Below are 17,096 nucleotides of genomic sequence, written 5' to 3' on the forward strand. Positions count from 1 at the left end.
AGGAGCCAATCAAAATTGGATCTCCCCCCACAGCACTGTCCACTACAGAGTTGCCCGTCCGGCACCGCGAGGAGGTAGGGGGTTGTTTTGCCGGACAATACACTCACACTCACCCACACACACAAATACACTCACACACTCACCCACACACACTAATACACTCACACACACACTAATACACACACACACTAATATACTCACCCACACACACTAATACACTCACACATACACACACTAATACACACTCACACACTCACACACACACACACTAATACACTCACACACACTCACACACTCACACACACACTAATACACTCACACTGACACACTCACACACACACACACTAATACACACTCACACACACACTAATACACACACACACTAATACACTCACACACTCACACACACTAATACACACTCACACACACTAATACACTCACACACTCACACACACTAATACACACACACACTAATACATACACACACACACTAATACACACACACACTCACACACACACTAATACACACACACACACTAATACACACACACACTAATACACACACACACACTAATACACTCACACACACACACACTAATACACACACTCACACACACTAATACACACACACACACACTAATACACACACTCACACACACTCGCACACACACACTAATACACTCACACACTCACACACACTAATACACTCACACACTCACACACACTAATACACACTCACACACACTAATACACTCACACACTCACACACACTAATACACACACACACTAATACACACACACACACACTAATACACACACACACTCACACACACACACTAATACACACACACACACACTAATACACACACACACACACTAATACACTCACACACACACACTAATACACACACTCACACACACTAATACACACACACACTAATACACACACTCACACACACTCGCACACACACACACTAATACACTCACACACTCACACACACTAATACACTCACACACTAATACACACTCACACACACTAATACACTCACACACTCACACACACTAATACACACACACACTAATACACACACACACATACTAATACACACACACACTCACACACACACTAATACACACACACACACTAATACACACACACACTAATACACACACACACTAATACACTCACACACACACACTAATACACACACTAACACACACTAATACACACACACACTAATACACACACTCACACACACTCGCACACACACACTAATACACTCACACACTCACACACACTAATACACTCACACACTCACACACACTATTACACACTCACACACACTAATACACTCACACACTAATACACTCACACACTCACACACACTAATACACACTCACACACACTAATACACTCACACACTCACACACACTAATACACTCACACACTCACACACACTAATACACACTCACACACACTAATACACTCACACATTCACACACACTAATACACTCACACACACTAATACACTCACACACTCACACACACATACACTCACACACACTAATACACTCACACACACACACTAATACACACTCACACACACTAATACACTCACACACTCACACACACTAATACACTCACACACTCACACACACTAATACACACTCACACACACTAATACACTCACACACACTAATACACTCACACACACTAATACACACTCACACACTCACACACACACACTAATACACTCACACACACTCACACACACTCACACACTAATACACTCACACACTAATACACTCACACACTCACACACACTAATACACACTCACACACACTAATACACTCACACACACTAATACACTCACACACTCACACACACTAATACACACTCTCACACACTAATACACTCACACACTAATACACTCACACACACTAATACACTCACACACACACATACACTCACACACACTAATACACTCACACACACACACTAATACACACTCACACACACTAATACACTCACACACTCACACACACTAATACATTCACACACTCACACACACTAATACACACTCACACACACTAATACACTCACACACTCACACACACTAATACACTCACACACACTAATACACACTCACACACTCACACACACACACACTAATACACTCACACACACTCACACACACTCACACACTGATACACTCACACACACTAATACACACACTCACACACACACACTAATGCACACACACACACACACTAACACACACACTAATACACACACACACTAATACACTCACACACACTAATACACTCACACACACTCACACACTCACACACACTCACACACTCACACACACTAATACACTCACACACACTCACACACACTAATACACTCACACACACACTAATACACACACTCACACACACACACTAATGCACACACACACACACTAACACACACACTAATACACACACACACTAATACACTCACACACACTAATACACTCACACACACTCACACACTCACACACACTCACACACTCACACGCACTAATACACTCACACACACTCACACACACTAATACACTCACACACACACTAATACACACACTCACACACAACAACAACAACCGCCATTCGCCACTAAGTGGCGGTGACGTCACCACGACGCTTGTGCCAGGCTATGTGCACCCTGAGGCCACGTGAAGTGTCGAACGCCCGCTGGCAGGAGGTCACTGGGCAGACCCAGGTGCCACGGGTCGACTGACTGAGATGACTGGCTGATGCACCACCTGTGCCCCCTACTGTGCCAACCTGCTGTGCTTTAGCCACCCGGCGCTCCGCTCGCTGTTGTGAGCGTCGCTCCTCCGCCCTCCGTTGTTGTTGGATGGCGACTGCCTCCAACTGCCCAGTAGCATCCTTCACGAGCCTCCTCCACAGAGGCCGATCTTGACACCGCTGGTACCAGTCATCGGCAAGTCCACTCAGCTCCACGTCCTCCTGTACCACATCACTCCATCTCTTCTCTAGCCCGTGCCGCGCCCGCTTAGCCCCCTCAATCCGGCCAAACAAAAGCTGTTTCGGCATGCGGTGGCTGGGCATGCGGGCTACATGACCCAGCCATCGCAGCCTTGCCTGCCGGAGGAGCTCACCGATGGGACCCTGCCCAGATCTTTCAAGGATTTGTGAGCTCCTCACACAATCCAGTCTGGTTAAACCCAGGATGGATCGTAGGCAGGCCAGCCTAAATGTTTCTAACCGGCGAAGATGTTCCATTAGGGGGGTCCACGTTTCGCAAGCGTAGAGAAGGGAGGGAATGACCGTGGCCGAGAAGACCTGAAGCTTAGTGCGGAGCGACAGACCAGGTAGCTTCCACACAGCGTTACGCAACCGATGAAAAGATATTGCCGCTCGACTGATTCGGAGTGAGACCTCTGCTGTTAAACTGGAGCCAGTCATAAGCACACTGCCCAGGTATGGGAAACTCTCCACTCTCTCCACAACTGCCCCATCACCGATTGGGAGTTGTGGGGGTGGAGTGTCCGATGGTACAAAATACCCAGGCAGGTGCTTAGTTTTGGTGGGGCTGATGGTAAGGCCCCACCTCTTAGTGGCACGCTCCAGTCTCAGCAGCAGCGTCTCCAACTCCTCCTCTGACTGAGCAGCTATTACCAAGTCATCAGCATACATAACGTGGTTGAGCAATAGGGAGCCATCCCTTGACCGCACCCAGGCATCGATTAGCCTCCCATTATATCTGTACCATATGGAGATTCCCCCGGTACAGCTAATGAAGGCTTCACGAACTACGTGGTCAAAATAGATGTTAAATAATGTGGGAGCCAGAGGACATCCCTGTCGCACCCCAAGGTGTACAGGGAATGGCTCTGACTCCCGGCCACGTAGTTTTACCCGGGCCCGCTCACCATCATGAAGGTCCTTAATGATCGTGAGCAGAGGGTCAGGTACTCCAAAAGCACGAAGAACGACCCAGAGCCCAGGCCTACTGATGGTATCATAGGCCTTGACCAGGTCAATAAAGCAGAGATGTAGGTCTTGTTGGAATTCCCTACACCTCTGCTGTAGCAGACGGACAGAAAATATGGCATCTGTGCAGGACCGCCCTTTCCTGAAACCGCATTGGGGCTCCGCAAGCCTCTCCTCAGCGTGCCTGACACACACACACACACTAATGCACACACACACACACACTAACACACACACTAATACACACACACACTAATACACTCACACACACTAATACACTCACACACAACAACAACAACAACCGCCATTCGCCACTAAGTGGCGGTGACGTCACCACGACGCTTGTGCCAGGCTATGTGCACCCTGAGGCCACGTGAAGTGTCGAACGCCCGCTGGCAGGAGGTCACGGGGCAGACCCAGGTGCCACGGGTCGACTGACTGAGATGACTGGCTGATGCACCACCTGTGCCCCCTACTGTGCCAACCTGCTGTGCTTTAGCCACCCGGCGCTCCGCTCGCTGTTGTGAGCGTCGCTCCTCCGCCCTCCGTTGTTGTTGGAGGGCGACTGCCTCCAACTGCCCAGTAGCATCCTTCACGAGCCTCCTCCACAGAGGCCGATCTTGACACCGCTGGTACCAGTCATCGGCAAGTCCACTCAGCTCCACGTCCTCCTGTACCACATCACTCCATCCATTCTCTAGCCCGTGCCGCGCCCGCTTAGCCCCCTCAATCCGGCCAAACAAAAGCTGTTTCGGCATGCGGTGGCTGGGCATGCGGGCTACATGACCCAGCCATCGCAGCCTTGCCTGCCGGAGGAGCTCACCGATGGGACCCTGCCCAGATCTTTCAAGGATTTGTGAGCTCCTCACACAATCCAGTCTGGTTAAACCCAGGATGGATCGTAGGCAGGTCAGCCTAAATGTTTCTAACCGGCGAAGATGTTCCATTAGGGGGGTCCACGTTTCGCAAGCGTAGAGAAGGGAGGGAATGACCGTGGCCGAGAAGACCTGAAGCTTAGTGCGGAGCGACAGACCAGGTAGCTTCCACACAGCGTTACGCAACCGATGAAAAGATATTGCCGCTCGACTGATTCGGAGTGAGACCTCTGCTGTTAAACTGGAGCCAGTCATAAGCACACTGCCCAGGTATGGGAAACTCTCCACTCTCTCCACAACTGCCCCATCACCGATTGGGAGTTGTGGGGGTGGAGTGTCCGATGGTACAAAATACCCAGGCAGGTGCTTAGTTTTGGTGGGGCTGATGGTAAGGCCCCACCTCTTAGTGGCACGCTCCAGTCTCAGCAGCAGCGTCTCCAACTCCTCCTCTGACTGAGCAGCTATTACCAAGTCATCAGCATACATAACGTGGTTGAGCAATAGGGAGCCATCCCTTGACCGCACCCGGGCATCGATTAGCCTCCCATTATATCTGTACCATATGGAGATTCCCCCGGTACAGCTATTGAAGGCTTCACGAACTACGTGGTCAAAATAGATGTTAAATAATGTGGGAGCCAGAGGACATCCCTGTCGCACCCCAAGGTGTACAGGGAATGGCTCTGACTCCCGGCCACGTAGTTTTACCCGGGCCCGCTCACCATCATGAAGGTCCTTAATGATCGTGAGCAGAGGGTCAGGTACTCCAAAAGCACGAAGAACGACCCAGAGCCCAGGCCTACTGATGGTATCATAGGCCTTGACCAGGTCAATAAAGCAGAGATGTAGGTCTTGTTGGAATTCCCTACACCTCTGCTGTAGCAGACGGACAGAAAATATGGCATCTGTGCAGGACCGCCCTTTCCTGAAACCGCATTGGGGCTCCGCAAGCCTCTCCTCAGCGTGCCTGGCAAGGCGATGCTGAATAATCCTTGCCAGGACCTTTCCCGGCACACTGAGGAGTGAGATGCCCCTGTAGTTGTTACAGTCTGTGCGGTCCCCCTTCTTAAAAAGGGGGACCACCAGGGCATCCTTCCAATCCTGCGGAACCCGTCCAGTGGTCCAGACTGTTGTTATGATGTCATATAGGGCAGTCTGTGCACAAACGCCACCCTCCCTCAGCATTTCGCTTGGGAGATCATCTCTGCCCGCCGCCTTTCCTGGTCTCAGACTCCGTATCGCCTTCAATACTTCCTCAGCAGATGGCACCTCAGCCAGCCACTCACAGGGGGTGACTTCATCCAATATTTGAGGCACCGCAGCCTCAGCAGGGTCATCCTCACTTTGTGCCACGATGTTTTCCTGGCTGTGGGATTTTCCCTCCCCCAGGACCTCACAGAAATGCTCAGCAAATCTGCGAACCTGTTCCTGGGGGTCGGAAATTGGATCACCGTTTTTTCCCCTAATGATGGTAATAGGTGTGGCGCTGCAGGTTACTTTTTTGATGGAGTTAAATAGCGATTTGTGATCACGGGCCACTGAGGCAGACTCCATCTCCTCAGCAACCCGCGACCACCACCCATCCTTGCAGCGCCTCACGGCTCTCCGAACCTCCGAGCGAAGGCTGCAGTAAGCCTCCTCATTTGCTGACGTGGGATTCTGTAGCCGATGACAGTGGGCCTGTCGCTTTTTCTCAACCATCCTGAACAACTCCTCTGTCATCCAGGGTGTCTGGGGAGGTCTGGACCGCGTACCCAAAGCAGCCATTGCAGCTGCATGAGTCACAGTCCTAAACCTCGCCCATTTACCCTCGACATCAGGAGGAGTCGGGGACGATGCCAATCCCAGCCGCAAGCGATGATGAAATTCTCGCTTGCAACTTTCATCAGATAACTGAGACCAGGCCACTTTAGGTTGGAATGGGGTCCTGGGTGTACACCCACCACCGGAGTGGAAGAATGGCAGGCGCATCTTACAGATGACTAGTCGATGGTCAGAGGGCAGATCAGCTCCACGGTAGGTCCTGGTGTCAAGGACATGGGCTCGCATTCGCTGGTCCGTCACTATGTAGTCCAGCAGATGTTCTTGCTTGGACCCGGCATGCATCCATGATGTTGTGTGGATGCGCCGATGCCGGAACAGCGTGTTGGTAATTACAAGCCCATGGGCTGCACAAAAATCTAGCAGCCTCCTACCGTTGTTATTGAGCTGATCTGGCCCATGCCCTCCAATCACTCCAGACCAGGTGCCAGTATCATGACCAACTCGGGCATTGAAGTCACCCAACATGATGACTCTATCCCGAGGGGCCACTTTAGCCAGCACCTGTGAAAGGAGGTCATAGAAGGCATCTGACTCATCGGCTTTGCCTGCATCCCTCCACGGATGTTCATCTTCGGTGGGGGCATAAGTAACCACGACCACCATTCCTCGCCTCCGGTTGATGGGAAGGCGAGCCCAAAGTAGCCTGGGGCTTACAGCTTCCCACACCTCACCGCCACGCTCCCACGCCCCCTTCATTCTTTTGTTCAAAAGAAGACCCACACCCTGTTGTTTGGCAGTCTGCTGCCCCGAGTAGAGGACTGTCCACCCCTCATGGTGGCAGGAGCCAGAGCCGGTCCACCGGACCTCCTGAATGCCGCATAGATCCAGGCGGTACCGGTCCAGCTCCCGACAGAGGAGTGGCAGCCTCTCCTCTGCAGTGAGCGTTCGAACATTCCACGTGGCCACCCGTAGTGGCTTTTCGTTGTTTCTGGAGTAGCCCCGAGGGTAGGTATTCAATCTCCTGGCTCCGCCAATTGGGGTTTGGCCAGGAGACGTCATAGACGCCTGGCCCCCCGGGGCCTCCGGCACAAGCTTAGTTGTTACTCACACACACTCACACACTCACACACACTCACACACACTAATACACTCACACACACTCACACACACTAATACACTCACACACACACTAATACACACACACACTCGCACACAATCGCACTGTGCTCGTCCTTGACACGGATCGTGCGTTGCGTCGGCGCGATGCTGTCCCACCCCGCCCCCCCTCGGCCCCCCCCGCCCCCCCCTTGCCCCCCCCCGCCCCCCCCCCACCCCCCCCGCAGGAGATCCCAGAGAACGCGGCCGACGTGGCGCACCTCAACCACCTCCACTCGCCCATCATCCTCAGCGGCAGCGACCTGCGCTTCTCCAACTCCCCCCGCTGGGGCTTCACCAAGCACCTGTGGGACGTAGGTGAAGCCCACCACACCACCTGTGTGACGTAGGTGCTGCCCCCTACACCACACCACCTGTGTGACGTAGGTGCTGCCCTCACCACCTGTGTGACGTAGGTGCTGCCCCCTACACCACCACCTGTGTGACGTAGGTGCTGCCCCCCACACCACCTGTGTGACGTAGGTGCTGCCCCCCACACCACCTGTGTGACGCAGGTGCTGCCCTCACCACCTGTGTGACGTAGGTGCTGCCCACCACACCACCACCTGTGTGACGTTGGTGCTGCCCACCACACCACCACCTGTGTGACGTAGGTGCTGCCCTCCACACCACCTGTGTGACGTAGGTGCTGCCCTCACCACCTGTGTGACGTAGGTGCTGCCCCCCACACCACCTGTGTGACGTAGGTGCTGCCCCCCACACCACCTGTGTGACGTAGGTGCTGCCACCTACACCACCACCTGTGTGACGTAGGTGCTGCCCCCCACACCACCTGTGTGACGTAGGTGCTGCCCCCCACACCACCTGTGTGACGTAGGTGCTGCCACCTACACCACCACCTGTGTGACGTAGGTGCTGCCCTCCACACCACCACCTGTGTGACGTAGGTGCTGCCCCCCACACCACCTGTGTGACGTAGGTGCTGCCACCTACACCACCACCTGTGTGACGTAGGTGCTGCCCTCCACACCACCACCTGTGTGACGTAGGTGCTGCCCTCCACACCACCACCTGTGTGACGTAGGTGCTGCCCTCCACACCACCACCTGTGTGACGTAGGTGCTGCCCTCCACACCACCACCTGTGTGACGTAGGTGCTGCCCTCCACACCACCACCTGTGTGACGTAGGTGCTGTCCACCACACCACCTGTGTGACGTAGGTGCTGCCCTCCACACCACCACCTGTGTGACGTAGGTGCTGCCCTCCACACCACCTGTGTGACGTAGGTGCTGCCCCCTACACCACAACACCTGTGTGACGTAGGTGCTGCCCACCACACCACCACCTGTGTGATGTAGGTGCTGCCCTCCACACCACCTGTGTGACGTAGGTGCTGCCCCCTACACCACAACACCTGTGTGACGTAGGTGCTGCCCCCTACACCACATCACCTGTGTGACGTAGGTGCTGCCCCCACAGGTGCAGTGGAGCCCCGAGGTGGAGCCGAACCTGCACTGCTCCCGCATGCTGCTGCACCACCGCGTCAGCGTCTGGGGACACGAGCTGCCACTCGCCACCATTGACGTCGTCGCTCGCCAGGTGAGTGACAGGTGAGAAGGCTGAGTGACAGGTGAGAAGGGTGAGTGACAGGTGACAGGTGAGTGACAGGTGAGAAGGGTGAGTGACAGGTGAGTGACAGGTGAGAAGGCTGAGTGACAGGTGAGTGGCGAGGGAGAAGGGTGAGTGACAGGTGAGTGACAGGTGAGTGGCGAGGGAGAAGGGTGAGTGACAAGTGAGTGACAGGTGAGTGACAGGTGAGTGACCGGTGAGAAGGGTGAGAAGGGTGGGTGACAGGTGAGAAGGCTGAGTGACAGGTGAGAAGGCTGAGTGACAGGTGAGTGGCGAGGGAGAAGGGTGAGTGACAGGTGGGTGACAGGTGAGAAGGCTGAGTGACAGGTGAGAAGGGTGAGTGACAGGTGAGTGACAAGTGAGTGACAGGTGAGAAGGGTGAGTGACAGGTGAGTGACAGGTGACAGGTGAGTGACAGGTGAGAAGGGTGAGTGACAGGTGAGTGGCGAGGGAGAAGGGTGAGTGACAGGTGAGTGACAGGTGACAGGTGAGTGACAGGTGAGAAGGGTGAGTGACAGGTGAGTGACATGTGAGTGACAGGTGACAGGTGAGTGACAGGTGAGAAGGGTGAGTGACAGGTGAGTGACAAGTGAGTGACAGGTGAGAAGGGTGAGTGACAGGTGAGTGACATGTGAGTGACAGGTGACAGGTGAGTGACAGGTGAGAAGGGTGAGAAGGGTGGGTGACAGGTGAGAAGGCTGAGTGACAGGTGAGAAGGCTGAGTGACAGGTGAGAAGGGTGAGTGACAGGTGAGAAGGGTGAGTGACAGGTGACAGGTGAGAAGGCTGAGTGACAGGTGAGAAGGGTGAGTGACAGGTGACAGGTGAGTGACAGGTGACAGGTGAGTGACAGGTGAGTGGCGAGGGAGAAGGGTGAGTGACAGGTGAGTGACAGGTGAGTGACCGGTGAGAAGGGTGAGAAGGGTGGGTGACAGGTGAGAAGGCTGAGTGACAGGTGAGTGACAGGTGAGAAGGCTGAGTGACAGGTGAGAAGGGTGAGTGACAGGTGAGTGGCGAGGGAGAAGGGTGAGTGACAGGTGGGTGACAGGTGAGAAGGCTGAGTGACAGGTGAGAAGGGTGAGTGACAGGTGAGTGACAAGTGAGTGACAGGTGAGAAGGGTGAGTGACAGGTGAGAAGGGTGAGTGACAGGTGAGTGGCGAGGGAGAAGGGTGAGTGACAGGTGGGTGACAGGTGAGAAGGCTGAGTGACAGGTGAGAAGGGTGAGTGACAGGTGAGTGACAGGTGAGTGACAGGTGAGAAGGGTGAGTGACAGGTGAGTGACAGGTGACAGGTGAGTGACAGGTGACAGGTGAGTGACAGGTGAGTGGCGAGGGAGAAGGGTGAGTGACAGGTGACAGGTGAGAAGGGTGAGTGACAGGTGACAGGTGAGTGACAGGTGAGAAGGGTGAGTGACAGGTGAGTGACAGGTGAGTGACAGGTGAGTGACAGGTGACAGGTGAGTGACGGGTGACAGGTGAGTGACAGGTGAGTGACAGGTGAGTGACAGGTGAGTGACGGGTGACAGGTGAGTGACAGGCGAGTGACAGGTGAGTGACAGGTGACAGGTGAGTGGTGAGGGAGAAGGGTGAGTGACATGTGAGTGACAGGTGAGAAGGGTGAGTGACAGGTGAGTGACAGGTGAGTGACGGGTGACAGGTGAGTGACAGGTGAGTGACAGGTGACAGGTGAGTGACAGGTGAGTGACAGGTGAGTGACAGGTGAGTGACAGGTGACAGGTGAGTGACGGGTGACAGGTGAGTGACAGGTGAGTGACAGGTGAGAAGGGTGAGTGACAGGTGAGTGACAGGTGAGTGACGGGTGACAGGTGAGTGACAGGTGAGTGACAGGTGACAGGTGAGTGACAGGTGAGTGACAGGTGACAGGTGAGTGACAGGTGACAGGTGAGTGACAGGCGAGTGACAGGCGAGTGACGAGACGGTCCCCCGGGGCCTCGCCTAGCTCGACTAGGCCTCATCAACGAGCACGTGGCGCCGCGTGTCTTCGAAACGTCGCACGCCGGGGAGACGAAGGCGTCCGGTGACGTCCCTGCCGCCGCAGGTGGGACCGGGCCTCGTGTTCATGAACTTCGATCACAAGCTGCTGGGCCGCGGAGTCATCCTGCACTGCGTGACACCACTGGAGCCGCTGCTGCAGACGGTGACCCACACCATCTACTACGCTCGGCGCGTGCCCGCACTCGTGCCCAAGATGCTGCTCCGCCTGGAGTGCGTGCAGGTGCCGTGGGGGGGGCGGGGGGGCGGGGGGCGGGAGGTCATTCGGGTTCACGGTGGGGGGGGGGCGGTGGTGGGGGGTGGTGGGTGGGGATCGTTCTCGCCTTGTGGCTTGGCTCTTCATCTGCCGCGTGTCTGTCCGTGCCCGGCCCCCCTCATCCCCCTCTCGTGCCCCCCCTCACCCCCCTCCTGTGCCCCCCCCTCACCCCCCTCTCGTGCCCCCCCCTCACCCCCCTCTCGTCCCCCCCCTCATCCCCCTCTCGTGCCCCCCCTCACCCCCCTCCTGTGCCCCCCCTCACCCCCCTCTCGTGCCCCCCCTCACCCCCCTCCCGTGCCCCCCCTCACCCCCCTCTCGTGCCCCCCCCTCACCCCCCTCCCGTGCCCCCCCCCCACCCCCCTCCCGTGCCCCCCCTCACCCCCCTCCCGTGCCCCCCCCCCACTCCCCGTGCGCAGTTCGAGCGCGACCTGATGATCTGGAACAACAAGCGTTACGTGTCCAGGCCCTTGCTGGTCAAGGAGGACTCGCTCATCTCACGCCACCGCCGCTGGTACTCGCAGTTCTACTCCGACAACAGCCCCCGCTACTCCAGGAGCCGCGACTCCCTCGACTGGTGACGTCCCTCACGGGGACCCCCGCAGGGAGCCCCGCAGGGACCCCCCGCAGGGACCCCCGCAGGGAGCCCCCGCAGGGACCCCTCACGGGGACCCCCCGCAGGGACCCCCGCAGGGACCCGAGTTGGGATTCCTCCTCGCTCGCAGCCATCTCAGGCCAATGACGCCGAGCCGGAGACAAATCCTCTCCATCATGGGACCCCCCCCAACTCCCCCCTCTCTCTCGTCGGGATGTCTCCTGCAGGGTCCCTATGGGAGGGGGGCCCCTCGATCACGTGGCCTTATCACAGAGGGCGGGGGGGGGGTCACAATGGCCGTGTCAGAGACACTAAGCCAACACGGGCTGAGCCCTCCAGGTTCAAGCTCTGGGTTTGGGTGTGAGTCTGTGTCTCTCTTGTGTGAGTCTGTGTCTCTCTTGTGTGAGTCTGTGTCTCTCTGTGTGAGTCTGTGTCTCTCTTGTGTGAGTCTGTGTCTCTCTTGTGTGAGTCTGTGTCTCTCTGTGTGAGTCTGTGTCTCTCTTGTGTGAGTCTGTGTCTCTCTTGTGTGAGTCTGTGTCTCTCTGTGTGAGTCTGTGTCTCTCTTGTGTGAGTCTGTGTCTCTCTTGTGTGAGTCTGTGTCTCTGTGTCTCTCTGTGTAAGTCTGTGTGAGTCTGTGTCTCTCTGTGTGAGTCTGTCTCTTGTGAGTCTGTGTCTCTCTTGTGTGAGTCTGTGTCTCTCTGTGTGAGTCTGTGTCTCTCTTGTGTGAGTCTGTGTCTCTCTTGTGTGAGTCTGTGTCTCTCTGTGTGAGTCTGTGTCTCTCTGTGTGAGTCTGTGTCTCTCTTGTGCGAGTCTGTGTCTCTCTGTGTGAGTCTGTGTCTCTCTGTGTGAGTCTGTGTCTCTCTGTAGGAGTCTGTGTCTCTCTGTAGGAGTCTGTGCCTCTCTGTGCGAGTCTGTCTCTTTCTGTGTGAGTCTGTGTCTCTCTGTGTGAGTCTGTGTGAGTCTGCATCTCTCTGTGTGAGTCTATGGCTCGCTGTGTGAGTCTGTGTCTCTCTGTGTGAGTCTGTGTCTCTCTGTGTGAGTCTGTGTAAGTCTATGTCTCTCTGTGTGAGTCTATGGCTCGCTGTGTGAGTCTGTCTCTCTGTGTGAGTGTGTGTGAGTCTGTGTCTCTCTGTGTGAGTCTGTGTCTCTCTGTGTGAGTCTGTGTCTCTCTGTGTGAGTCTGTGTCTCTCTGTGTGAGTCTGTGTGAGTCTGTCTCTCTGTGTGAGTCTGTGTCTCTCTGTGTGAGTCTGTGTCTCTCTGTGTCAGTCTGTGTGAGTCTGTGTTTCTCTGTGTGAGTCTGTCTCTCTCTATGCGAGGAGTCTGTGTCACTCTCTGGGTCTGTGGCTCTCCGTGCGAGCAGTCTGTGTCTCTCTGTGTGAGTCTGTGTCTCTCTGTGTGAGTCTGTGTTTCTCTGTGTGAGTCTGTGTCTCTCTGTGTGAGTCTCTGACTCTCTCTGTGAGTCTGTGTGAGTCTGTCTCTCTCTGTGCGAGGAGTCTGTGTCTCTCTGTGTGAGTCTCTGACCCTCTCTGTGAGTCTGTGTGAGTCTGTCTCTCTCTGTGCGAGGAGTCTGTGTCTCTCTGTGTGAGTCTGTCTCTCTGTGTGAGTCTCTGACTCTCTCTGTGAGTCTGTGTCTCTCTGTGTGAGTCTCTGACTCTCTCTGTGAGTCTGTGTCTCTCTGTGTGAGTCTCTGACTCTCTCTGTGAGTCTGTGTCTCTCTGTGAGTCTGTCTCTCTATGTGAGTTTCTGACTCTCTCTGTGAGTCTGTGTGAGTCTCTCTATGTGAGCAGTCTGTGTCTCTGTGTGAGTCTGTCTCTCTGTGTGAGTCTCTGACTCTCTCTGTGAGTCTGTGTCTCTCTGTGTGAGTCTCTGACTCTCTCTGTGAGTCTGTGTCTCTCTGTGTGAGTCTGTCTCTCTGTGTGAGTCTCTGACTCTCTCTGTGAGTCTGTCTCTCTGTGTGAGTCTCTGACGCTCTCTGTGAGTCTGTGTCTCTCCGTGCGAGGAGTCTGTGCGGTGGGGGGAAGGGGGGGGGTAGTGGTGGGGGGTTAAGGCGCTGCGTATTCCCTGCCGCCCAATCGGATGTCCTGGTGGGTTCTAGGCGCGGTCCCCGCCGCCCCCAGTGCAGGGAGCTGGGAGCCGTCGGTCGCTTCCTCTGCACCGCCACCCCCTTGGCTCTTCTCCATGGGCTGCCTCCACGTTGCTTACCCCTAGCGTGCCCCCCCAGGGGAGTGGGAGTGAGTGTGGGGGGGGGGGCACACACCACCCATCCAGCACCGGGCCACACCACACGTCCCACCCATCACTGTACCGTCGTCGTCGTGATCGCAATAAGCGCTGCACGTGCTACTCGCCGCCTGCTGCGCGCGCGGTGGACGTCAAAGGTCACATGACGCCAAACGTTGCGGGCCGTCCATAATTGACGTCACGCACCTAGAGGGGTGGGGGGCGGGGTCAGACATTTGTGACGATGTGTGACGAGTGGGGGGGGGGGGTTTGAGAAATGTGACGTCACGTAAAAATTGCGCAACTTTATAAATAAATATAGACAACACGTTCTGCTTAATTAAATAGACTTGTTAATAAATGTTTTCTCCTACAACATCAGAGTGCAGCGCCTCATTAAATACGCACTACAATGACAACAATAGTTTAAAGCGATTTGAGGCATGTATGTTTTTGGGGGGGGCAGAGCTTTCTGACGTCATTTGAGGGGGGGGTCTGACTTTCTGACGCCGTGTGACGAAGGGTGAGGGGGGAGGGGGATAAAAAAATCGTCCAAAATTGCGTGACGTCATTTATGGACGGCCCCCTACTGGCAGACGAATTCCTACTGGCACACGAAGTGCCGGGCCAACGTTGTGCCACGCAGGGACAGCTTCCACTGAGAGGGGGGGGGGGGACGGAGGGAGGGGGTGTCCCTTTCAAATGCGTTGAGAGAAGATGAAATTCATACATTGGCGTCGCAAGATGAGATTTTTAAAGCGCTCTGAGACCCCGCCACGTTACGGGAAAGCGTTGCTCACAGGGACCCCAGTGCGACCCCATCATTACACAGCGGGACGTCCCTCACAGGGACCCCAGTGGGACCCCATCATTACACAGCGGGACGTTCCCCACAGAGACCCCCAGTGGGACCCCATCATTACACAGCAGGACGTCCCTCATAGAGACCCCCAGTGGGACCCCATCATTACACAGCGGGATGTCCCTCACATAGACCCCCAGTGGGACCCCATCATTACACAGCGGGACGTCCCTCACAGGGACCTCCAGTGGAACCCCATCATTACACAGCGGGGACGTCCTTCGCAGGGACCCCAGTGGGACCCCATCATTAAACAGCGGGACGTCCCTCACAGAGACCACCAGTGGGACCCCATCATTACACAGCGGGACGTCCCTCACAGAGACCCCCAGTGGGACCCCATCATTACACAGCAGGACGTCCCTCACAGAGACCCCCAGTGGGACCCCATCATTACACAGCGGGACGTCCCTCAGAGACCCCAGTGGGACCCCAGCATTACACAGCGGGACATCCCTCTCAGATATCCTCAGTGGGACCCCATCATTACACAGCAGGACGTCCCTCGCAGGGACCCCAGTGGGACCCCATCATTAAACAGCGGGACGTCCCTCACAGGGACCCCAGTAGGACCCCATCATTCCACAGCGGGACGTCCCTCACAGAGACCCCCAGTGGGACTCCATCATTACACAGCGGGACGTCCCTCACAGGGACCCCCAGTGGGACCCCATCACCAACTCCTATTCCCCATTCACACCTCTGAGCGCTTCTCCTCCCAACCCGCAAGTTGCGTCCCTCTGTCCCTCCATCCCTCGATCTCGAAATTCCCAGGCGCCTGCCATGCGCCTGGGACCCCCACGAAGACCCCCTCTAGGACCCCCACCAAGACCCCCTCTAGGACCCCCACCAAGACCCCCACCAAGACCCCCTCTAGGACCCCCACCAAGACCCCCTCTAGGACCCCCCACCAAGACCCCCACCAAGACCCCTCTAGGACCCCCACCAAGACCCCTCTAGGACCCCCACCAAGACCCCCTCTAGGACCCCCTCTAGGACCCCCACCAAGACCCCCTCTAGGACCCCCACCAAGACCCCCACCAAGACCCCACCAAGACCCCCTCTAGGACCCCCCACCAAGACCCCTCTAGGACCCCCACCAAGACCCCCTCTAGGACCTCCACCAGCACCACCATCGCGTCGTCCGCGGTGTATTTATTCAACGTGAATTCACTTGCACACAGGGGCAGAGAAGAAGGGGGGTGGGGCTGTGTGCCAATATTTCTGTTTTAAGTCCCGCTATTGTCGGTTAAGGTTGGTTTTTTTATCGTCACTCGTCATCACAAAGCAATAATCGCTGAGCGTGTGTTTGTTGTTGTTGTGGTTTGCTTGTTTGTATGCACTTTTGATTAAAAACAAAAAAAATGTCACGCAAAATCGTAAGGCGGGAGGTGGTGGATCGACGGTCAGTTGGAGAAACAGAAGTCCTGAGTCCCCTCTGTGCCCCCCCACCCCCCACTCCAGCGCCGCAGGTTGGGGAGGGGAACAGCAGCAGGAACAGGAGCAGACACCAGCAGCAGGAGCAGGGACAGCAGAAGCAGACGCAGCAGACACAGCAGCAGCAGACGCAGCAGCAGACAGCAGCAGCAGCAGACACAGCAGCAGGAACAGCAGCAGGAACAGCAGCAGGAACAGCAGCAGCGGGAACAGCAGCAGCAGGAACAGCAGCGGGAACAGCAGCAGTGGGAACAGCAGCAGCAGGAACAGCAGCAAGCAGCAAACACAGCAGCAGCAGACACCAGCCGCAGCAGCAGACGCAGCAGAC

General features: G+C 55.7%; 1 protein-coding gene across 4 annotated transcripts in view; it reads left to right on the forward strand.

Moving 5' to 3' along the window:
• LOC116957437 (cholesterol 7-desaturase nvd-like) overlaps window positions 1-14,893 on the forward strand; it is a 53,786-nt gene extending 38,893 nt beyond the window's left edge. For all 4 annotated transcript variants that reach the window (XM_076056153.1, XM_076056151.1, XM_076056152.1 and 1 more), the window contains 4 exons: window positions 7,986-8,111; window positions 9,240-9,359; window positions 11,448-11,624; window positions 12,074-14,893. In XM_076056153.1, coding sequence (XP_075912268.1) covers window positions 7,986-8,111; window positions 9,240-9,359; window positions 11,448-11,624; window positions 12,074-12,235 — 585 coding nt within the window. In that variant the 3' untranslated portion in view covers window positions 12,236-14,893. The remainder of the gene's footprint in view (window positions 1-7,985; window positions 8,112-9,239; window positions 9,360-11,447; window positions 11,625-12,073) is intronic.
• Window positions 14,894-17,096: the final 2,203 nt, after the last annotated feature.

The sequence above is a fragment of the Petromyzon marinus genome, chromosome 74 (assembly GCF_048934315.1).
Source record: "Petromyzon marinus isolate PM22_M1 ecotype Great Lakes invasive population chromosome 74, UKy_Petmar_22M1.pri1.0, whole genome shotgun sequence".
Lineage (NCBI taxonomy): Eukaryota > Metazoa > Chordata > Hyperoartia > Petromyzontiformes > Petromyzontidae > Petromyzon > Petromyzon marinus.